This window comes from Podarcis gaigeae (genome assembly GCF_964106915.1).
Source record: "Podarcis gaigeae genome assembly, chromosome: 8".
Classification (NCBI taxonomy): domain Eukaryota; kingdom Metazoa; phylum Chordata; class Lepidosauria; order Squamata; family Lacertidae; genus Podarcis; species Podarcis gaigeae.
Genome location: NC_139684.1, coordinates 50,392,050 through 50,415,856, shown reverse-complemented (window position 1 = coordinate 50,415,856; position 23,807 = coordinate 50,392,050). Strand labels below are relative to the sequence as shown.

Genomic DNA, 23,807 nt, shown 5'->3' with positions numbered 1-23,807 from the left:
ATTGTGCTGGGTTTCTTTACTGGCCAGTTATGAATGGCCACCCGTGGAACATCTGGGGACCACTTTGGACTTGCCTCCTCATTCATTACCTTTTCAAGTATGACCTTCCAACTCTACAATTCTATTATTCTATGCCTGTCCCTGAAGCAGCACCATGCAGGATTGATAGCTAGTTGATTAGGGCTATTTTTCTTAATAATAAAAAAGCACTGAGACTTATTGAACATGGAGTCACACAATGTTTTAATACAGTGTTTTCCAATTTTGCACAGCAGAGTGAAGCAAAGGACATTCCCACTGCAGACTGATCACAATGGTGTTTCTCATTTTTACGACAGCAACACAGTGTAGGAAAAAACACACAGCCTGGTGGTTAGTCTGATGCATTCAGGTAATGCACAGTAACAGGTGTGTTTTTTTACATGAACATTTATTTATTTATTCATTTATTTAATATACTGCCCTATACCCGCAGGTCTCAGGGCGCTTCACAAAATGAAATAAAAATATATACATACTCGATCACACAGTTTGCAGGAAGTGCCTCTGAACAGAGAGAGAGATCGGTTCCTTATGGAAACCATAGTGAAGCTCAGCACAAAGCATACATGTGTCTAATGACATTTTCTTAACATTCATGATGTGTTGCCTCTGCCTCTGCCATTCTCCTATTTTCTGATTATTCTTGTTGCCTTTCCCCCTCTGTTGTCTCTCCCATGCCCTACCGGATCTTAGCCGGATCTGGTGTGCACCTGCATCTGCCAATTATCATGATTACTGTAGTCTCTAAGCTGTGTAGAAGCTGGTTAGCTCAGCTGATTAGAGCATGGTGCTGATAACACCAAGGTGATGGGTTTGATCCCTGTATGGATGCATATTCCTGCATTGCAGGGGGTTGGGCTAGATGATCCATGGGGTCCCTTCAAATTCTATCGTTCTATCCTTTCAAGTAAATGAGCACAATAATGTCAAAAATCAATTAAGACTGTAAAATCATAATTCCTGCTGAACTAAAAAAAGTCTTCAGTAGGTGCCGGAAGTTTAGCAGGCCTGCTTGACCTCAACTGAAAGGAAGTTCCAGGAAACTGGGTCTACAGTACTGAATGCATGGCTCCTGGTGACTACAAGCCATGCATCTGAACCATGGGAGTACCACTAGAAAATCTCTCAAAGACCTCAGTGATTGGGCAGGAATATTACACACAGCATGGTTACTTTTTGGAGACACAGCTATGTGGACACAGGTCTTCATGGCAAGGTGGAATCAGATCAAACTCTCTTTCTGATTGTAGAGATTGATCTATTTAATTTTTACCCTCCAGGGGGCTCTGAACATAGTCCTTGGATTTGAGCAACACCATCACAAAATCAGAGGTTTGTGATAGACTTGTTCATGTTGTCAGAACTGTGCAGGGAGCTGGTGTCACATCAACACTTTTCACAAATAAAGCTGTGCACATTGTGTTTCAAATGATAAATGTGCCACTTAGACATATGAATTGGGCCATCTGGGCTATGCCTGGGCTTTTCTGCAGGATATGGAATAAGCACAGAATTACAAGCAGATTTCTGCTTCCTGCAAATCAAAGTGTTTGTTTGTTTGTTTAACTGGAGATGGAGAAACAAGTTTCTAGTCTTTATGGCTATGAAGCTATACTTAACAGTATTCAGGCAAGGCATGCTGAAACATCAGAACCCAGAAAAGTAGCTGAAATAATTTTCAGTGGTTGAGAGGGAGGCATCAGTGCCCTAACTAGCTGCTTCCTATTAATACCCAAACCAGAATAAATAATACAGATCAGTTTTTTAAATAAATTAAGCAAAACAGAGTGACTATGCCAATGTACATTCTGTATCAAAAGGGCAAAATTATCTTGGGCCAAAAATTCAAAATGTCTTGGTATGTGCAATGCAAGATCTCACCATGATATAATCAAGGAAGCCTTTCACAAATGAGGTGGTGGAGATAAAAGTGAGCTTTAGCACTATGGATCCTTAGCAACAATTGCCTTCCAATGTGTCTTCCTTCACCATCCTCTTACCTTTATTATCTGTCACTGCTAAATAGACTTACTTCACACATGGACATATCTTTCCATAAGACATTACTGTACTACACTTCATACATAGTGAAAGCAGATATGTGTCCTGCTCCACAAAGAATAATCCTTACTTTGAAGGGTTTTGCGGTCCAAGTCCAGTTTAAAAATAAAGAACCCTAAGAAGGGTATAGATAGACTGGGAGGGTTTGAAGTTACCTGTCAAGAGTGAGCATCTGGACTGCGCAGGCCCACCAGTCACTTGGCCAGTGTCTTCCGCACATTGTACTTCTGTTGAATTTACAGCGATTCAAAATTTGTTCCTATACATATGCACATCAGCATCCTCTTTTGGGGCAGGGTTTAAGTGGCTCCCTTACTTTCAGCTGTAAACTACAGTTAAATCTCAGCCTGTAGCAGCTTTAGGTGCCACCCCTCCATAAAACGTTGGAAACATCTCAGAAAGCTGTCGCTCTGAAGCCACAATTATGAGCGATGGTGGTGATGAGGAATGGACAGCTCCTGTGAGTACCATTAATGTCACAGAGGGAAGATCCAGAATGGGTCTGCTTCCCCCACCCCTTTCCCCCCATCTCTTTTGAGATGAATCTGTGCCTGTGCAAGGAATTTCTGGACACTGCTGCATTTCTCTTGTTTCTTCCTTTGCTGATAGCACTTCCTCCCTGCCCCATGTCACACGTTGGTTGTTGAGTGAGAAGTGGAGAAGTTCTCCATGCGAATCCTCACCATCTTCTCTGCAGGGGGCGGCTGAAGGAGGCCCTTGCATGTGAAGACTTGCCGGCAGGCTGTGCGGAAATTCTCCGACAGGAAAGCGTAGATGATGGGGTTGATGCAAGAGTTCCCATAGGCTAAGCAGTGTGCGATGATGCGAAAGGTGAAGGAGATATCGTTCAGGGGGAACTTCCCAAACTCAGCCCACATAGTGATGATGTGGTGCGGGAGCCAGGAGATTAGAAAGACAGCAACCACCAGCAGCACTGTTTGAGCTGTCTAGAAGACAAAAGCAAACAAAGGATTTGAAATTTTAATAGTGTGTTTTGATAGTTGTATAGCCTGCCCTAGGACCTTAGAGTGAAGGGTGTGTAATTCTAACAACAACAACACAGAATGTGGTCTGGCTATTATAAATTATTGCTACCAACTAAAACAGATTTGGCTGACTTTGGGGGATGCAAATCAGCCTTCCCCAGGCTAGTGCCCTCCAGATGCTTTTAGCTGCAACTACCGTCAACCTCAGCCAGCATGGCCAGTGGTTGAGGATGATAGGAGTTGTAGTCCAAAACATCTGGAAGGAATTGAGGTGGGGAAGACAGGTGCAAAATGTTAATGTTGCTTCCACACATGTTTAATTTGTGTGCAGTTGCACAGCAGCGTACGTTGGATAGTTTTTTACAGTTTTATCATTTTTTTTTAATTTCTAGAGCCTGCCTCTCAAAATTCTGTTCCCCTCTCCCCGTCCTACTTATAACACAGAGAGACAATAACAGAAATATCACACAGTAAATTTGCAAGAGACATTTAACAAACCATTTGTACAAAACAAAGACAAGCTCCACTTATAACCAATTACAAAAGAGAACGTTATAAAGAGGCGGTACTGAGAAATGGTCAGAAGATGCTAGAATAATCATCAGTCTGGATAGCCTTATCACCATCTGGAACACATTAAATGGAAAATAGCTGCAATTAACTGCTGAACTTGGTCAGTGGGGGGGGGGGGCTAATCCTCTTAGCTGTTTTGAACAGTCTAACAACCCATTAATTAGCTTCTTTCCCAATTAGCTTCGTGCCCAAAAGAAAGAAGTGTCTTTGTTTTCCCTTTGGATTCAGTGTGGGGTGGAGGGAAATAGTGTTTGCTAATAGCCAGAGGTCTAAGAACACAGCACTGCAGGCACAGAGCTGTGACACCACCACAGGCAAGTCATTCCCTTTGTACATATACCTGCGGGGGCTCATGCATGGGCAGAAGATAAGCATCCAGGGCTTGGCTCTAAAACTTTATTTCCCATTAGCAAAACTTAGCTGTAAACATGTGATTGAATTAGGCTGGCGGGAGATGACTGCCAAGAAGTTTCTGGTTGGCAAGGGAATTATTGGAGTGCTGGAATGCTGCTGCTTTGGGATCCATACAGCCTGCACGCTTGTTTTCCTACCTGCTCAGCCTGTCTATCTATAAACCTAAGAAAGCACCAGATGTCTCCAGTTGTAGTCACGTCCTGCCTGCGTGTGGAATGCTGAGCTAGATGGGCCTTTGGTCTGATTTTGCAGGGCTGTTTTTATTTTATAAAGGCTATCAGCAGCTACCAGCCACGGTCAGAGGCAATAGGCATTATGCCTCTGAACGCCTGTTACTGGGATTCACTCGTGGGGAAAGGGCTGTTGTGCACAGGTCCTTCTTACGAGCTCCCCGGTTGGTCACTGTGAGAACAGGATGCTGGATTGGAAACACAGGAAGTTGCCATATATATACCAACACAGACCGACTGATCCATCTGGCTCAGTACTGCCTGCACTGACTGGAAGCAACTCTCCTGGATTTCAGATGGGGGTCTCCAAGCCCTGCCTGGAGAAGTCAGGAAAAAAAGATGCCTGATGCACTTATGTTCTTAGCCAATGCCGTCATAAATAAAGCCCCACTGAGTTCAGTGAAGCTCACTTGCAGGTAATCAGCCAAGAATTGCAGTCACTCTGATCCTAACAGATTGGCTATTATTTCATGCTTCCTTTAGGGGTTTGTGGCCCTGGGTGTGTGTGTGTTTTTGTGTGACGGTGATGATGGCCTGCACTTCCACTCCACCATTAGCAGGCCCTGATTTGGAATTTACAGGATGTGTCAATTACAGGGGATTGAGGTGTAGTCCCTGGGAGGGATGACGGTGGTAAATCAAGGTGGGAAGGACTTTGTGGTTAAAAACAAAAAACCTTAGGCATGTTCCTATGGACATTAGCTGGGTGTGAAATTTCATCCACTGACCCCTATGGGGTTTTGACAGCCCTGCTCAACATCCTGGTATAGTCTGCATTGCCCTTTTAGCACTGGCTTCTGTCGGCTGCCTGAGCGTAATCTCAATTTGAGTCATCATTCAAACATCACTGCAAAAGTGCAAACCTCACATGGGCTAAAGTGCTGTTGGAAATGCGTCCTAATCATGTTGCTTTGGTTACCTGTGTTTGGCTCAGAGAACACAGCCATTTGGAGCTGCGTAGATGTTCGACAGCACATTTTGGTAATTCTGGAAAATAATTACAAAGCAGCTTGTGGAGTGGAGGCAGGGAAGGTGAAGCACACGGGAAGAAAGGGCACTCTCTGTGAGAGAACCTGCAGCTGCTCATAAGAGCCCAGGAAAAGCCGTGCTGGATTTGGCAAAGACCCATTGAGTCCAACATCTGCTCTCACAGTAAGAGGCAACCAATTGCCTATGGGAAGCCTGCTAGTAAGACCTGAATAAAGCAGCGATCTCTCCCATGTGGAAATGGGAAGAACTGAACTTAAGACTGGAAAAAGGAGAAACCGATAAAAATGAATTGCAAAAAAAGAAGAAACAGGAGAAACGGAGAGACACTGAAATTGACTGATTCACCCATCCCTGTCCACACATGCATAGGTGGCAGCAAGCAGAGAGAGAGAGAGAGAGAGAGAGAGAGAGAGAGAGAGAGAATAGGAGAAGGCACCCTTTGCTATTGGGCAGGGTCGGCAATTGAAGAGGAGGTGCTCATTCTCTACAAAGAGGAGTGTAAACATACTTACAAAATGTTATGGAGCAATCTGCCACAAAACTGAGACCAAAACTCAAATATCTGTGCTGAATGTGCGCTCTCTCTCTCTCTCTCTCTCTCTCTCTCTCTCTCTCTCCTTCCCCCTCCCCACCTCATCTATACCAGAATAATAGGTGGCAAAGTCTGTAATCATATTATGGAATGTAATATCACTAGAGAGCTAATGGACAGAGGAAGGTAGAGCAAGGAAGAATATCTCAGCAGAAGATGCTCCAAATGGGGAAATGATTTTTAGATTCAATCCAAACCAATTAATTCAACTTCTGCCAGTCTTGTAGCCCAAAAATGTAAGAGCTGCAGAGGAAGAACTGCATTGCAAAAACCAACCACTCTTGTTTAAAAGTGCTACCAGCCAGGCCAAAGTATAAGAATCATATGCTGCTCATGGGAATGTGATCACAGTTCACATTCATCATTTTGAGTCACCCCTCTAAGAGCGCTGCAAGAAAGTTTGTTGTTCCCACTTGTTGCAGATGGGAAGCAGATGCTAAATAGCTGCCCTCTGGCAAAAGCTGCCATCCAACCTCCCCTCAACATTTTGCAGATGGCAATGGGGATACTCTGGGAAAACTTGTGACTCACAAGGAGGGATGGATCTGCCAGTTTCCATTTCTCCAAGTTTCTCATTTTCATTTCAGCATAGGTTGCAATTTTTTAAAAGTCCTCAGCATGTATCAGCATTTTAGTGTGCATTTCTCCTAACATACACATTTTTGAAAGCAATTTCCCCTAATATAATGCCTTTGTGTCTGTTATTGTCAGCAATATATGCATTTTTGTGTGTGTGTTTAATAATTTTATTAAGTACAAATTAAAAAACATACATATTCACAGCAAAAGAAAATACAACAGAAAGAGAAAATACATCTAACCAAGGAAAAACAATTAGAGAAAGTTTTGTCTATTTTCATATTTACAGTTATTTATACCTCTATAAAATGCTGTTTACAATAAAGCATTTTACTTCTTTATTCTTTCTTTGTTCTTTTTTTAATTTCCCCCGATATCTTAGCTTTCATTGCAATATGCAATGTATATGCATTATGTACATGTGCACATTGTAGTCCATGTGTTGGTAACCTCAAGGCTGGATTACTGTAATATGCTGTATGTGGGGCTGCCCTAGGGCCTGGTTCGGAAGCTCCAGCGGGAGCAGAATGCAGCGGCCAGACTACTGATGGGAGCACAACATGGCTAACAACATGGGGCATCATTGTTAAAGCATCTGCATTGGCTGCCCATTTGCTACCAAGCCAGGATCAAAGTCCTTGTATTAATTTGACCCCTAAGGCACCAAGGGCATTTCTCCAGGAGCATTTTGGGCAATTTAAAATGGAGGACTGTAGCTATCTATTGTTGCCCCAAGACCACAGCACCAATGTCAGCGCCCACCATTAGCTGCTAGCCACCACAATGGCTATGTTATGTTCTCCCTCCACTGTTGGGGGCAGTATGCCTTTGAACAGCAGTTGCTGGGAATTGCTATTATGCTTGTGTTCTGTTTGTTGGCTTCCCATAAGCAAAGGGTTCGGCCACTGTGAGAACATGATGCTGAATTAAATGGCCTGATCCAGTAGGTTATTCTTGTGAACTAATGCAGAGTTTTCCAAATTCGGGTTGCCAGCTGTTTTTGGACTACTGTTCCCATCATCCCTGACCACTGGTCCTGATGGCTAGGGATGATGGGTGTTGTAGTTCAAAACCAGTGGGAGACCCAATTTTGGGAAACCCTGGTCTAATGTCTGTAGGCAGCCCTGCACAGTTCCTCTGCCAAAGGAGAGAAGAGTCACTGGCTATTCTGGCTTGAAAGAGGACGCTATATGGGACTATACGGTCTGAGTTATGATCCTGAAAACAGAAGAACAGCACAGGCAATATGGCTCACATCCAAGATTTATTCTCTCCCCCTTGATACACAAGTTAATCCCCTCATTCTTCCTCCTTGAAAGCTGTTTGAATGTTTAAAGCCAGGCATTGAAAGAACACAGCGTCTGCGACGAATGGAGAATGATGTGTAAGTTCTATGTATGTGGCAAAGTACAAGACAGCTCCATCCTTCTGTTGTATTCAGTGGAGGCCTGCCTACGGGGGTGAATGGGGCATTGCCCTGCCATGCTGTCTGCCCCATGGGTGTAGTCAGGGGGGCAGGGGGCAGCTGCCCCCCTCCCAGATCAAGTAAAACAATAGAAATACTTAACTAATTGATCAATCATGTCAGTTCTGCCCCCCTAACAAAGCCCTGCCCCCCAACAAAAATCCTGGTTACACCCATGGCCTGCCCACAACCTACTTCCCACTAACTGTTTTCTTACACTCAGGGGGTAGTGCTGCCTGTTAGCTTCCTCCTCCTTAATCTCATTATTCTGAAATTTTTCATCCCTTCAGAAAGGTCTACAGCACCTGAAGAATTCAACCATTTTTCAAAAAATACGCATGTTTCCTTCCCTGCTAGAAGAGGAGAAATGTGCAGAGGCTAGAGAAAGAACTGTGTGTGGTGGGGTGTCCTATTTGCCGTCCTTTAGACCCCCTAAGAAATTCCAATCAAAGCAAATCTGCTGTAGCCTGGAACTAGGTGTGTGGGACACAGCTGGAAGCAGCCTCAGGAAGCTCTGTCAACCTTGACACCTGCCCATAAAAGTAAGCCTAGAGATATAGGTGGTGCCAGCATCTTGCAGGAACTCTTCTTATTACAGTGGTACCTTGGGTTACAGACACTTCAGGTTACAGACTCCGCTAACCCAGAAATAGTACCTCGGGTTAAGAACTTTGCTTCAGGATGAGAACAGAAATGGCGTGGCAGTGGGAGGCCCCATTAGCTAAAGTGGTACCTCAGGTTAAGAACAGTTTCAGGTTAAGAACGGACATCTGGAATGAATTAAGTTCTTAACCCGAGGTACCACTGTATGAGTTTTTGGCATTGATCTGTGAATTTGTTTGAGCCCTGAGTGAGAGCCAGGGTGGATGGGTGGAGTCGAGTGAGAGCTAGGAGGCTGAGAGGTGTTGCATGGGAAATGGTGTCAGAAAGGCAAGGAATTGATATCAGTATCTATATTGTAGTACAGATATAGTCTAAAGAAATAGAAAAGATAATCAAACTTTAAAGATAACTCATCACCAAACCACAAGGATATATTTTGCCTATAATTTGGCAGGTTTTTATCTACTCTGGAGAACAGATACTGTACTACTATTCCTGCAAATGACAAGACAATAGCCATTTTTTAATTTCCCATCATAGTGAATGAAGCTTCATTTTGTCCAAAGTGGTTTCTGCTGGGTAGCTCAGTTGGTAGAGCATGAGACTCTTAATCCCAGGGTTGTGAGTCCCTTGTTGGGCAAAATACTCCTGCATTGCAGCAGGTTGGACTAGATGCCCCTCGTGGTCCCTTCCAGCTCTAGAATTCTAAGATTCGGACCCCAAGCCAAATTAGGGAGTCTCCAAAATACTTCAGACAAAAGCAAGGTGTTTTCCGACATGCTGAATTAGGATCCAAACCAAATCTTGTGACAGGTGCCCACCCCTGCGCTGCACCTTTCCCTGCCTCTTCAGGCCACTCATTTGAGGTGGGTGGGAGGTCTGCTCCCCTGCTTGTGAATTTAAATGTATTCCAACTTTAGACGTCATTTCGACAGAACAAGATAAATGTCTCTGGAGTTTTACATTTGTACAGCTTCCAAAGGTCACCTGGATGAAGAGACAAGCATCTGCTACAATTTATTAATCACATCAGAATCAGAAATCACATACATAATTGGGAAGGAAACAGACCAAAACCACAAGCCATAGTCACGCATCTAAATAGTGATCTGGCTGACAGCACTGCAAAAGTATATGCTTCTGATGGAGCATGATAGAATAATTTTACAGGGCTCTGTGATCAGTTATACTTTAGCGCTGGGGCAGGCAATATTTTGCTTGCTAATGTTCCCTGGTAATTGGATGTTGTTTTCTTTTAATTTACCTTTCTTTTGGATCTCTCTGACTTCTTGGAAATATTCTTCACCTTCTTTTGAAGATGGCGTATAACCTAAGGAAAGAAAGGAAGAAACTTGCTTTATTGCACAATAGATGTTTCTTATTCTGCTGCATCAGGGGTGTGGGGTACCCTAGGTCAGGGTGGGGGGCAAGTGCAGCCTTCTGGCTGTTTCTTGTCAGCTCCTGGGACTCTCACCAGGTCACCTCGCACCAACCCTGTGCTCTCCTCAGGTGACTTTGCCTGACCAGAATGTGGTGGTATTAATTTACTTATACCACGAAACACCTAAAAAATAGTTTTGAAAACAGTACCGAAAAACCAGCTAAAGATAGGTTGAAAACAACGCATAAGGCAGAGCCCTTTTCACCTAGCTGGAGAAGTTTGGTGAAACAAAAATGTTTTCAATTGTTTCCATAAGGACAAAAAAAGAGAGTGCCTGTCATATCTCCACAGGGTTGTTGTTCCACAAAACAGGGGTAGCCACACTGAAAGCCAGTCTTGGAAAGGGATTGGTCCACCTGGAGTAACCCAGAGCTGTCAAAAGTGTGTTTTGTGGAGGGTGGGGGGAAGATATTAAACATGTGGTCAAGGGAGGGGGAGGGGGAAGGAGATCATGCAAGCAGAGACTCTCTGCCAGCACCATCTCCTTCCCCTGCCCTCCTCCCTGTCCAACCATATGAAATAGCCCTATAAAAGGCTCCTCGTGGCTATGATTTGGTTCAGGGCTCAGGTTGGATCAGGCATGGAAAGATCCAGTCCAAATTGGGACCCGATCAGAATTGCCAAATTGGGTCTTGAACCAAATTGGGCCTGCCATCCACCTAACAATGCCCTTTCCCAGAGCACACCATTCCGTCCCACCTCCATTTTTACACATGCAACCCAACGTTTCCCAGCAGTCACCTGTCCCCGCCGTCCTTCCTACCTTAGTCTCCCTCCCATTGCCAGCCAAAAATATATTTTGTACTTCTATGAAGCTCGAGGTCTCCACAAGATTGCTGGTATCTCCCTCTTCAGCATGAATGAAGCTGCTTTTGCTACAGAAGGATGAGGGCCAGAAAGTGAGGGTCAAACTCAGTGTGGCCTTGGTCACATGGTTGGCCACTGCATAGCTGGTTTTCAGAACCAAACCAGTGGCTCTGCGGAAGGGCCAGACTATGGAGTGTGTAGGAAGCACAGGGTTCAACCCTTTGCTCCCAGCCATGGCCCCTGCCAGAATCAGATCTGTCCCTCTCCCACATTGATTCGTTTATCTAGGCTTATATGCAATTTGTACATAATCAATTTAGTTTGTTTTTAAATGTTGAGTAGAAATGATTCACATGATGTATTGCCTCTGTTGCTATAGCCCCTGAAGACAGCTTTTAAACAATAATTGGCTGAAATACGTTGGGCTGTTTGGAAAACAAAACCCATGTTTTCAGCATCTTAAGACACATTGTTTTCTGCTTTGGGGTTCATTTTGGAAGCTCTTTGCTATTTGCGTTTCTCACGACATTGATGCAATCCCAGGGGTGGGCAATTGGATCTGGTTGGTGGGTCAGATGATTACATCCCCCAGCACCCTCCCACACCCCATGAGCCAATTTTAACAGGAGGCCATGGTAGTAGTCCAGTCTGGGAGTGACAAGTGCATGGATAACTGAAGTGAGATCTGACCTTGTTATTAGTAATGGGGAAAAGTGGTCTTTTGAGTTGAGTTTACTAGGGGAGTGTGATGGACTAAAATTGTGACTGACATATTTCGGTGGCACCATTCAACTCAACAATTGGACTCAGCCATTCGACTCCATTCAAGGGTGATGGTGTTTTGTTTCATATATTGTGTCAGATAGTGTTTATTTGACAGATTCTGCTTTGAATGTGTTCTGGGTTGAATTTCTCCCCCTTCTCTATCCATGGCTACTAGCTGGGATGGCTATATGCTAGCTTCACGTTTGGAAGCAATATTCCTTTGTGGATGAGACTAGGCATAATGCTCATTGGGTGAATGCAAATAACACACACTTTTATTGTTATGAAAACAGCAGCCTTTCTGAAGCTGCTCTCTGGATTTCAGTTGAATCTTCCACTGACGCTAATGTGGAATGCACAAAAATGCTTTGGAAAGGTGATTGATCATTGCCTGACCATAGCAAGGAGAGAAAGTATTCACATTGCCTTCTCAGTGGTGCTGAGGTTGTTCAGGCTCCCCCGGAGCAGCTGTTTACATAACAAAATCCACATGACTTAATTGCATTCATGTAATTAACATGAGATTCCAGTCTGGCCCTGATTTGCCAGTTGCCAAGGAACAACAAGAGGATAAGCCCATTGCCCCGATGTTCTCCTTGCAGGCTTTGCCCAGATATCAGGCAAAGCCCCTGTGGGGAAGAGGATGCTGGACCAGTTAAGTCTCTGGTCTGATCCAGCTTCTTGGGTTCTTACATGTCAGGTGCAGGTATATAAATGGAACAAAGTGGATATGCAGATGGGTAAAGCATGTCTTGTAAAAACAGGAATGGTTCTGTCTCCTTGGATATTCAAATAATGTTGTGTACTGGCTTCTATTTATATCTTTATATTAGAGGGCTCTTGCTTCTCATCTATGATCTCTAAGAGGCACAGCCAGTCTCAGCAGGTGTGTGTTGCTAAGTACAGTGGTGGGCGGGCACCCAGCTTGTGTCGTCTACTTAGCTTTTGTATGGGATCTCTGGCAGCCACCAACTGGAACCAAGTGCAGAGATAACCAATATGGCACCCTCCAGATGTTGTTGGACTCTGCCTTCTATCAATCCCAGCCAGCAGGACCATTGGTCAGGATGATGAGAGCTGGAATCAAAGTCCAGCAACATGCATCTAGAGGGTACCACATGGACTTCCCCTCCACACTGGCTCAGTGCAGCAGACGTACACTCACAGCTGAAGAAGGACAAAGATGCTTCTGAGCATTATGCTCAGCCCAGGGATTCATTCTTGTGATCTACTTACTCCGGGTTTCAAAAAGATCTAGCAGTAGATCCCAGCCTGCCTTTTACCTACCCAAGGCTTAGTAGATCATTACACAGGAAGGTGCCTGTCAGTGAGTCACACCACTGGTCCATCTAGCTCAGTATTGTCTATACCAGGGATGGGGAACCTCATTCCCAAGGGCCAAATGTGGCCTAACAAGCCTCTCTGTCTGGTCCTCCAAACCCTCCTGAGGATACCCCCTACCCCTCACCTTCCCAGGCTGCCCTCTTCGCTGACTCTGCTTTGCACCTTGGGGTTTTTTGCCTGGCTGGAATGTGTCCTTGAACTCTGATGAGACCTTTTGCTTCCCTGAATGGAGGATGATATGTTTTTTGTGATATAGTGGTATATAAATATATCTGTAAATAATAAATAGATAAAGAGGGGAACGTGCAGAAACTAAGCTACTGTGCAAAGGTAGCATTTGCATTCATTGCTCTGCCCACTTTTGTTTCCCGGCCCTGCCCACCATTGGCATGTGGCCCTCGGAAAGTTGCCCAGAAGGAAATGTGGCCCTTGGGCTGAAAAAGTTCCCTCACCTTTGTCTGCACGGACTGGCAGCAGCTCTCTGGAGTTTCAGGCAGAGGACATTCCCTGCCTTACCTGGAAATATCAGGGACTGAACCTGAGACCTTCTTCATGCAAACCAAGCAGATGCCGTCCCCTGAGCTATGGCCCTTCCCCTCAACAGAGACTTTTTCTTTTTAAATAGCTGCTTGTAAACAAATGTCTTTTATTTACTTTCAGGTAAATAATTTCTGCATAAAGGTTTTGCTTTTATTTAACTCCATTCCAGGATCAAGATAAGGTACGTTAGACTCACTGGAGATTTTATTTTTATTATTTTAAAGAATGACATTAAGAGGGGGGGAATTCATGCAGTGCACCAACAAAATTTAGATTAACCTTTTGAAAACGCAGTTACAGCAAGCACTGTAACCAAGCAATGAATGTGCTTAACCATTAATGCTAGGAGACTTTACGTACTTAAGCCAATTAATTAAAAGAAAATCCATCATGTATACCTCTTGCTGGCATACTCACACAAAGCAATGAGGCAGAAGGCAATCAAACTACTCCCAAGCAGCCACACTACAGAATTTTTTGCTTGGAAAGAAACATACATGCATTGGCTCCAGCCACCTGCCTGTCCCAAAGCAAGACTGATCGCCTTTCCTTCGATTGATCCACATCTTCCCTGCAGTGTTGGCACCTGAGGTGGGTTCACAGTGGAACAATATGCTCCTGCACATTAGTTTGCTGTATTACCCTCATAACAACCTGGGAGGTAGCTTAGGCCACTCCCAGTGACTTGTCCAAGGCTTCCTAACTGAATGGGGATTTGAACATGGGTCTCCAAAGTCCTGACCTAACAACTACACCAGCCTAACTCTTTGTGACACTTTTTCCGCTCCTGCTCTTCGCTTTGCTGAACGTTGCTGCTTATCATTTTGCTCATCTTTGCACCTGGCCCAGCACCAAGAGTCAGCATAACTGGGTATCTGCGGAGAGTCCACACAACGACAAGTCGCCCTCCCCTTGGACTTGTTGCAGTGAGGAGGTAGAGCCACTCAGGAAAGTGGAAATGACTCACCAGGGGGAGCATAGCTGCTGCGCCAGCTTCCCAGCAGATGGGTCACTGCTACTAACTGAAAGGAAGGCAGTACGGAGCAAGGTGAACCAAAGGTCTGACTCGCTATAAGGCAGCTTCCTAGGTTTCTATGGGTTGCATTCAATGAACAGGCTTCCTACCCTTGAAACAGAACAGGGGTCAGCAAACTTTTTCAGCAGGGGACTGGTCCACTGTCCCTCAGACCTTGTGGGGGGCTGAACTATATTTTTTTGGGGGGGGATGAACAAATGCCTATGCCCCACAAATAACACAGAGATGCATTTTAAATAAAAGGACACATTCTACTCATGTAAAAACACGCTGATTCCTGGACTGTCTGCACGCCAGATTTAGAAGGCGATTGGGCTGGATCTGGCCCCTGGGCCTTAGTTTGCCCACCCATGAAATAGAGGATGACTTCAAACAGAGGACTGTCTTCTGTAAAGCAGGACACACAACCATCTGAGAAAAGGCAGCAAGTGTTGAACTAGTCTCTTTTTTTTAATAAATTTTTATTAGGGGTTTTTACAAAATAAAGTACAAAAATAAACAACCTTTCTTTTATCTCAACAGAGTTTCATGACTTCTTTGGACTTCCTCACGTCTCCCGCTGCCATTTTCATCATCATAAATTTTTCCCAGCAATTTATCATCTAATTTGCAAATTTTATAACCACTTATTTAAATATAATCCTCTGTAAATTAATTTCTCTTAATCTCACTTTACATCCCATTTCGATCCGATTTTGTGGTGGCCAATTATTTATGATCAAACATCCTACTTAACTTTCCACCAAATCACAATATTTTTGTAAATAAATCTTAAATTTCCTCCAATCTTCTTCAACCCTCTCTTCTCCCAGGTCTCGAATTCTGCCAGTCATCTCAGCCAGTTGCATATAGTCCATCAGCTGCATCTGCCATTCTTCCAGAGTGGGAAGATCTTGAGTTTTCCACTTCTTGGCGATAAGTATCCTTGCTGCTGCTGTTGCGTACAGAAAGAATGTTCGGTCCTTCTTTGGCACCATCTGGCCGACAATGCCCAGGAGGAAGGCCTCTGGTTTCTTAAGGAAGGTATACTTAAATACCTTTTTCAGCTCATTATATATCATTTCCCAGAAGACCTTCACCCTGGGACAAGTCCACCAGAGGTGAAAGAATGTTCCTTCATTTTCCTTACATTTCCAACATTGTGTTGAACTAGTCTCATGACTGAGCAAGTATGTAGAATAGGACCTGCAGTGGTTCAGGAATTTGGGGGGGGGGATTCATAAAGCCAAGTATGCATGTGGGTACATTCTGGATTTGACTCAACCCAAATGCTTCACAAGATCTGCACAGGTGTGCATTAAAGGGGAAAGAAAGCCAACTCTTATTGTCTTCAGTTCAATTAGTTTGCTGCGTTAGCATCACCCGGGCTGGGTGGATTATTCGAGATAGTCCCAGCTTCCGCGGGAGACAAATCTGACTCAATACCTGTCATGAAAAGGACGTTTTGTTGGGGATCAAGTCCATTAGACCTGACCTTCTGTATTTTGTGATAGTGGCACACCCTGAGTCCCTGGTGCCCCAAAGGAGGAAGTTCCCAAGATCTTAGCTGGAGGGGAAGAAAAGAAATGAGGAAAGGAGGAGAGATAAGTTTAGGGCTGTACTCTTGTGGAAAGGGAGCTATTCTCACTCCATTCCTGTCTCTCTCACCCAAAAGGCTTCCTCCTTCCTCTGCCCTTAATATACATGTCTCCAGCCACACCTGTCTCAGAGAGCATAGTGGCCCAGAAGGGAATGCAAGGGCTGCTTTTGCTTCTGGGCATTGTCAGAGAGGGCCAGGGCCAGAGACAAAAGTGGGCAGATAAATAAATATATTTTACCTTCGTACATATTATATTCCCTGTGGTCTTTCCAAAACTTATTTATAAACTATGTAGTCATTTGTGTAACCAGGTCTTGTCCCAAAAAAATTACACAAGGATGATCATAGCTATTCCTCTCCTTGGAAAGGCTTTCTTTGCCCAGACACACTATGTGCTAATGTAATCCACTTGCTTGATAGAATTTGATGCGAGCAATTTCACTGCTCCAACTATTACCTGCAGAAGAAAATGATATTCTGCAAAGGACCTCTGTCTGAATTTTGCTCAGAAAGAAAACACATTAAAAAGTAGGACTGCAAAGTTTAATCAATTCAGAAACTTTGAATCAGCTGAAATGGTGTCCCTAAATTATCCTGCAAGATGATAGGTACACACACACACACACACACACTTACACACACACTTTGTACAAGGTAATCAAAACATCATGTACCATAAAATACAGTCTTCTGATGACACACTTGTACATCACCTAAAAATAAAAGGAGCACACTTCTTGCTTCAGAACTACTATCTTACTCATATGCAAATGGAATGAAACTCATATGATGACTCAATTAAAATGTTTGTAACTGGTTCACAAAGCCTTTTTTTAAAAAAAACAAACCCACAAAACTACAAACTGATGTGGTAATGGGAAGAACTGTACTTAAGATTGGGGGGAGGGAGAGAAATTGAAAGAAATTGACATATTCACACATCCTAAATGGTCTAAGGGTGGTAAATGAGGAGCCTTGGAGAGAATATGTGGCACAGGGGTTATGGGAAGAGATAAATACACTTTGAGTGTTTCTCACTCTCTCTCTCTTAAAAATGCTTTAAATACACAGACCTTCCATTACAAACAGTCACAAACAAACAACATTTACTGTATCTCATCATAAAACAACACAGGCTCTCCTGCAATCATTGTTAAAGATGGCTCCCAGACATTGGAACTCCCTGCCCCTTGAGGTACACCTGGACTCAGCTATTTCATAGGAAAAGGAAAAGGAAATGGGAAAGGTGTATATTCTTTTGCCCAGGTCTTGGGAAGGTGAAATGATGGTTTATTTTCTGCGTATGATTTTATTGGTGGGCAGTTGTTTTAATAGTTTACTGCCTGTTGTGTTTTATTGTTTTGTAACTCATTCTGTTACCTTTGGTGAAGGTTGGGTAATAAATATGCTAAAATAAAATAAATAATGTTGGAAGTGGCATCCTCTTGTGAGCTTCAAGAACAGTAGGCAGAATTTTGTGTGTGACTTTTGGCTAATGCTAGCAGCTGGAGAGACAAATAGTATGTCTTGCTCTGGGCGGGATCCAAAGATGAGTTTGAGGCTTTCCTGGAAACTGAATGGGGAAGGAGTATTAATGCCATGAGTACCTCTGTCCTGTACTCTGGTTGTATATATGGGTTAAAAAAACCCATATATCCTAAAGACACCACAGCTTCCGCTGACCTTTATTCAAAAGAAACCAAACCCACGCAGGGAATTCTGAAATGAGTGCAGAAATTGCCTCTATTCACAAATTTGCTAGTCCTCGGGACTGGATTAACTTCATTCAAGTACAATTGCTGGGATCCTATGCCCTTTTAAAATGTGCTTTGGGGGGCACATTTTTTTGTTTTTGTTTTTATTATGTATTTTGTGGTTTTATATCTTGATTTTATTCTGTGAATCGTCCTGAGACCCCTGGGTATAGGGCATTATATAAATTTTTAACAACAACAACAATCTCAAAACTCTGCATATCTGTTGCTAAACGTACCTACTTGAGTATAAGCCCCATTAGGACTTCCTAATGAGTAGGCCTGGGGTGGTATTCAGTCTAGTTCTACTGAAGGTAGTAGGTCATTCAAGTTAATAGGCATACTAACTTAGGTTCAGTCATTTCAGTCAGTCTGCTCTGAGAAGGAGTTATTTGATTAGAATTTGCTACATTGCAGGCATGTTGTGCTGTCCAAAGCATCCTGAGATTGGGACTTAAACATTGAGTAAACCAACTGGACTAAGGCTGCTGTCCTAAATTGACTTACATAGGAGTAACCCCCTTTAAATTCAATGGCACTTACTTCTGTAGGATCCTGTCCTACTAAAACTACCTTTCTGCACTTCACCCCCAGTGTTTCAAGGCTCTCTTAAGCTCCTCAAAGCAATGAGGCAGGTCCATTTGTTCTGTTGTTCATAGGATTTCAGGGATGTTGTGTTGTCCTAATCACATCCAAAGTCGGGAGTTACTTTTGAGTAAACATACAACAACAACAACAACAACAACAACAACTGCAATGCCAAATCCGGGAGTAAACACGCATAACAAGCCACAATCCGATCTGTTTTTTTCTTTTCTTTTTTCCAATGGCAGGTGTTTATGTAGACAATGCTAATAATACTGCCCCGTTTCCTTTTCAAATTGGCTGTACAGGCAACGTGCATCATGAGACAATTGTCTAGCATGCAATTAAACTAGTCATAATAATCGTGGAAGAATAGGAATATGAGTAAGAAAAATAAGAATATGAGTAAGAAAAATAAATCCCCTCTGGAGAGCTACAGGGTGGGGCAAACTATTTGCCTGAATCCTAACTATGTCTACTTAAAAGTAAGATCAGTGGGGTTTACTCTCAGGTAACCCTTTGGACATTTGGTCCCCCCGCCTTAGGGAATAACCTCTGTCTAAGTAATGCACATGGCACATGCAGCCTTACAGCACCAATCCTCAACATGTCCACTCAGAGAGAAATCCCACTGAATGAATGGGGAAATGAGAGAGCATGAAAAGGGAGAAAGACCTTCTTTTGATAGATGCACATCAGAAGGAAATGGACAACAATTCACACCCCTAACTGCAGCTCTGTTCCCCCACCCCCAGCAATCCAAGGCTTCATCAGCCATAGAGATCCACTAGAAGAGCACCAGTAGCTAGACTGGTGTAGCCCAGTAGTAGCACCAGTTAAGGGTGCTCTACCAATATTGGAGTTATTGTGTAGGTCCCGGTTCCTGAGCATGGCCAAATCTCTATGGGGAGGGCTGTGCACAGGACATGGGGAGAATGAACATAGAGATGCAGCAAAATTTGGGGGAGGGATTTGGTGGCAAGGGGGCCACACTAAAGGCATCTGAGGCTAGGGATTGGCCCTCAGGCCATGGGTGGTCTACATGTGCAGTAAGAACCACCTTTCTCCTTAGACCACCATCCGTAACTTAGCATTTGCTAAGAACCCCAGAAAGTGTCCACCCGTGAACACAATCAATTTGATGCTCATCACTGTCCTAGGGGACTTGGAAAGGGAGAAGAAAAAGGGAAATCTTAGCGCCTGCACTTGGCTGAAGCAAAAATGAATGTAGAAAAGAACGGGAGCCAAGGCAGTCTACAAGAGAGAACAAAGCAGAAAAAGAGCAGGAGCAGGAAGAAGAACATTTCTGGAAAGAAAGCAGTGAGGTGTTCTGCCAGATATCTAAGGGAGGAGAGACCTGCACATAGCTGATGGAGAGAAAGTATGAAGATGACCATGAGAAAAAGTGCAAGAATGGAGAAAATCCCCCCCCCCTTCTTAATCTCAGATTTTCAAGAGATCTAGCAACATAGCTAACTTCAAACATGCTGGGATTGCCAGTGGCGCAGTTTACGTGGTCTTAGACCTAATAATCTTACGCAGGCTGTCAAAAGAAGTTCTGGGACCAAGTAGCTGTGGTTTAAACTAAGCCACAGAGAAGACGAATGTGGCAGCATTCCGAAACCTGTTGCCAACCACCCATCTCCATCCCCTCTTGCCTCGACACCCACCTTGGCATAGCAGCAGGTGATGAGCACCAGAGGTAGCAGGTAACCCACCACCAGAATGGTAACCTTGTAGACCTGCTTGGCCGCAGGGTTGTCTGCCCAATGCTCCCAGCAGAAGGAGCTGTTGGGTGCCTGCCGGTGGCCTCTCATGAGGGCCTGGTGCTGAGCCACCGGAATGGCGATGAGCAGAGACAGGAGCCAGATGACCCCCACGCCCAGGGTGGCGTTGCGCTTGCTGCGGATGCAGAGCGAGCGCTTGGCGTGCACCACAGCGATGTACCTGTCCACCGACATGGCCACCAAGGTGAAGATGCTGACCAGCATGGTGGTCATGACCAGGTAGTGAACCCACTTGCAGAAGAAGGCACCGAAGACCCACTCGGGCAGGGAGTAGATGGTGGCCTGGAAGGGGACGCAGAAGACGAGGAAAGAGCAGTCTGCAATGCTCAGGTTGAGGATGAAGATGTTGGTGGCACTGCGTGATGGGCGCCCACCTGGCCGGAGATGGCCAAGCACCACCAGGACCAGCATATTCCCCACCATGCCCAGGAGGAAGATCACCCCAAACAACACAGGCACAATCACCGTCTCTGGGCCACTTCCAGATACGCTTGGCCAGGAAAGGGAGGCGTTGGCCTGTTCGAACCCAAAGTCATGGCTGCAAATGGTAGCATTGCTCACAGCTTCTTCCATGGAGCCAGGTCACTTGATGGGATGCCCCCACACCCTTTTAAGGGAGAGAACTACCTTTCCTTGGACCCTCCAGGAAAAAGAGGGTGTCTGTGTGTTTTGTCTGGAGGTTTGGGAGTTCTTGGACCCTGGGGCAAAGGCTTCTCCTCCAGGATGGAGATCTGTTGGATCCCGAATGCTTTCTCTTCAGATACCTTCTCCAGTGTGGTGGTGGTCAACGTCAGTGATGCCCCACGAAAGGTGTGCAGCTAGACAGGCAGCTGGATGAGAATCTTCTGGGTTTAGTCTTTGCTTGTCACTGGAAGCCAAAGGCCAGCAGCAGGAGGAGACAGCCTGCGGGAGAGAAAGAGCTAAAGAGACCTCTGCGCTTGAGAGGCTGTTGCCTTAAGCCTCTTCCAAAGATCTGCGGCTGAAGTGTTGTGAGCCTAGGCTGAGAGTGGCAGACTGAGCCCTTTCCAGCTCCTCCTCCCTTTGCTTTGTAGTCAGAGGGAGGGGAGAGGGCTGACAGCTAAGCAGATGAAGTGCTGGTATAGTGGGTGTTTCTACCAGGGTAATCAAAAGTATTGCCTTTCCCCCAGTTTCCCAAAATCTACAGTGCAAGTTAAAAACATGTTCTAGGGGTGGGGCAGAAATTCAATTTAAAGGTGAAGCTTTCTGCATTTTCCAGAGCCATACGCAAACCTAAACACAGCTGTTCTTTGAAATTTGCATTTCTCTGAACGTTGCAATGTAGTGCTCTAGCCATGTATATAAAAATGCATATACTAGGGCTAAGTGTGCATAAAAATGCATATATCAGCATGCAAATGTGAATCATCTTAAGGAAATTGCTTTGCAAATGTGTCCATTATGTGGCAAATTTGCATTGGAAAATGTGTATATTGGGAGAAATTTGCACTAAAATGCTGGTGAATTTTCATGAGGACTTTTAAAATTATTTCATGCAAACTGATGTGGAATGGTGGAGAACTAAACGTATTCTTAGAAAAGTGAGAAACTGAGAGAAATCAGAATTGACAGATATTTCAGTCCTTCTGCTGGCTCACTAGGCATTCAACTTTCTGTGCAGTGTTAAAGAACATGTACACAAAGGAGGTGTGTTTCTTTGTGTGTGTCAATATTCTATACAAGAAATGCAGGCTGCCCAGGGACCTGAAGAAAGCCAGAGCAGGGAATCTTCTGAAATCTGAGGGTCATCTTCTCCAATAGACAACCTTCTGGTATCCTACTTGCTTGGCCCCTCAGGTCTAAACCACTCCTTCTCCCTAGGTCATGCCCTTCCCTGGACCTGCTGCACACCCAATGAGGCTCATAGAAACATAGAATTGTAGAGTTGGTCGGGCTCCAAAGGGTCATCTAGTCCAACCCCCTGCAAAACAGGAATCACAAGTAAATAATTTTATTTCATAACATTTATACACCATTTGATTGTAAAAAAAGAGAGAAAAGCCCTTAAAGCAGTTTACAATAAGAGAAAACTATAAAATCAAGACAGATTTACAGCAGTGTGGGGTTTTTTAGGTCAAAATATACTTTTTATTTGACTAACTTTTGTTAACGAGTATGTAAGCTTTCCTGCTACACAGAACTCTTCAGTAAGGAAGAGGGAAGGAGGTTTCACAGCCATGGAGAGAGAGCAAGGTAACTCATTAACATTAATTCAAATACATTATTATTTAGCCATTCCCATTCCAGTCCACTCTGTAATGGCCAGTAATTTTATAATTTAATACATCTATCAATCCCTTTTCAGCTAAATAATGTCTTACAGTACAAAAACCTCACTCCCTTCTGGTGGGTCCTGGCTACTCAGGCTGCTGTTCTGCCCAATAATTCTGTGTGCTCCTGAAGCTTACAACAGTATTTCAAAGCATATTTCCCCCAACAGATGGCCATCCAACTTCTGTTTAAAAACCTTAAATGAAGGAGAGTCATTCGGGCAAACAAGAGGCTTTTTTGCTTCTTCTTTTTTTACAATTCAAGCATATATCCTGCAGATTCCTGCATTGCAGGGTGTTGGACTAGAAAACCCAAATCCACTTTAATTGCATAAACCTAAAGTTCTGGGATGCACCTGAATCTCTCTGGCAAAATACAGTACTGACAGCCTATAGATGGCCACAAGTGCACTCAGAAGAAGTAAGTTCAGTGAGGCTTCCTCCTAGTTAAGCTGGTATAGAATTGCAGCCTTAAGTTACACAGAGGCTGCAATTTTCTGCTTTCATCAGGAGCAAGAATAGAGTCTTAAAATGTACTGCTCTCTGAAGAAAGCGTTCCGGCTTCTGACACATTTTGCTGCTCTTTCAGCTTTATATCATTATGTCCTGCCTAAAGAAGCAAAGGAGATTGCTTCATTAGGTGTTGAAAAGTGAAGATAATAAGGGAGCTGTCAGTGAAGCAATATGTAAATGTCAAATAAGGTGGATGGCTGATCTGACTGGAAAAAGCCAAGAGTGACTAAGGTAGGGAAAGCTGAATCTATCAATTTCAGTTTCTATTAGTTTCACATTTTTCCACTTTTACAATTCACTTCTCCACATTTCTGCATAAGCTTGCACTGATAACAAAAAGTTCTCAGGAAAATTCTTCAGCATCTTATGGTAGTTCACTCCTAATATACACATTTTTCTATGCAGTTTTGACTGGGAACACTTATTTGGCAAAACAATTGCCTACCCCCCATACTTTCCCCATAGAACACAGCTTGCATTTATGGTATGCTGACTTAGATGGCTTCGAAACAGGAAACCAGACAAACTTCTGAAGAAGGCTAGGTCTCTCCATGAATGCTTTCCACAAGAGCCATATGCAACCACAGCATTCAGAGGCTGTGTCCTTCCCTCTCTGTTTTCAGTGTTCGGAGCAGAGTGTCATGGCTTATGTAGCCAAAACAGTACCATCCATGCACAGGACATATTAGCAGCCGAATGAAAACTCCAAGTTCTGCAGAAGTGCAGAGCCCAGTGCTGTTGTTGTTTAGTCGTTTAGTCGTGTCCGACTCTTCGTGACCCCATGGACCAGAGAACGCCAGGCACCTCTGTCCTCCACTGCCTTCCGCAGTTTG

At 44.1% G+C, this 23,807-nt stretch overlaps 1 protein-coding gene across 2 annotated transcripts; it reads right to left on the bottom strand.

The window, feature by feature from the left end:
* Positions 1 to 219: 219 nt before the first annotated feature.
* LOC310849609 (galanin receptor type 1-like) lies at positions 220 to 21,195 on the bottom strand. Of its 2 annotated transcripts, XM_083749975.1 has the most exons (4): positions 20,057 to 21,187; positions 9,800 to 9,865; positions 3,286 to 3,345; positions 1,561 to 3,050 (listed from the first exon to the last, which is right to left on the bottom strand). In XM_083749975.1, the coding sequence occupies exons 1-4, from the start codon at positions 20,744 to 20,746 to the stop codon at positions 2,733 to 2,735; spliced, it is 1,134 nt and encodes a 377-aa protein (XP_083606101.1). In that variant the 5' UTR covers positions 20,747 to 21,187; the 3' UTR covers positions 1,561 to 2,732. The 2 variants fall into 2 exon arrangements, with proteins under 2 accessions (XP_083606102.1, XP_083606101.1); XM_083749976.1 differs by lacking the exon at positions 3,286 to 3,345 and having other exon boundaries at positions 220 to 3,050; positions 20,057 to 21,195.
* Between the last annotated feature and the right edge of the window lie 2,612 nt (positions 21,196 to 23,807).

Coding starts and splice junctions, on each gene's coding strand:
- LOC310849609 (XM_083749975.1), bottom strand. CDS start 20,746: ATGGAAGAAGCTGTGAGCAATGCTACCATTTGCAGCCATGACTTTGGG. Junction 9,866..20,056: donor TCACCTGCTGCTATGCCAAG/GTGGGTGTCGAG, acceptor TTCTTTCCTTAG/GTTATACGCCATCTTCAAAA. Junction 3,051..3,285: donor CATGCTGGCTGAGGTTGACG/GTAGTTGCAGCT, acceptor TTTGTCTTCTAG/ACAGCTCAAACAGTGCTGCT.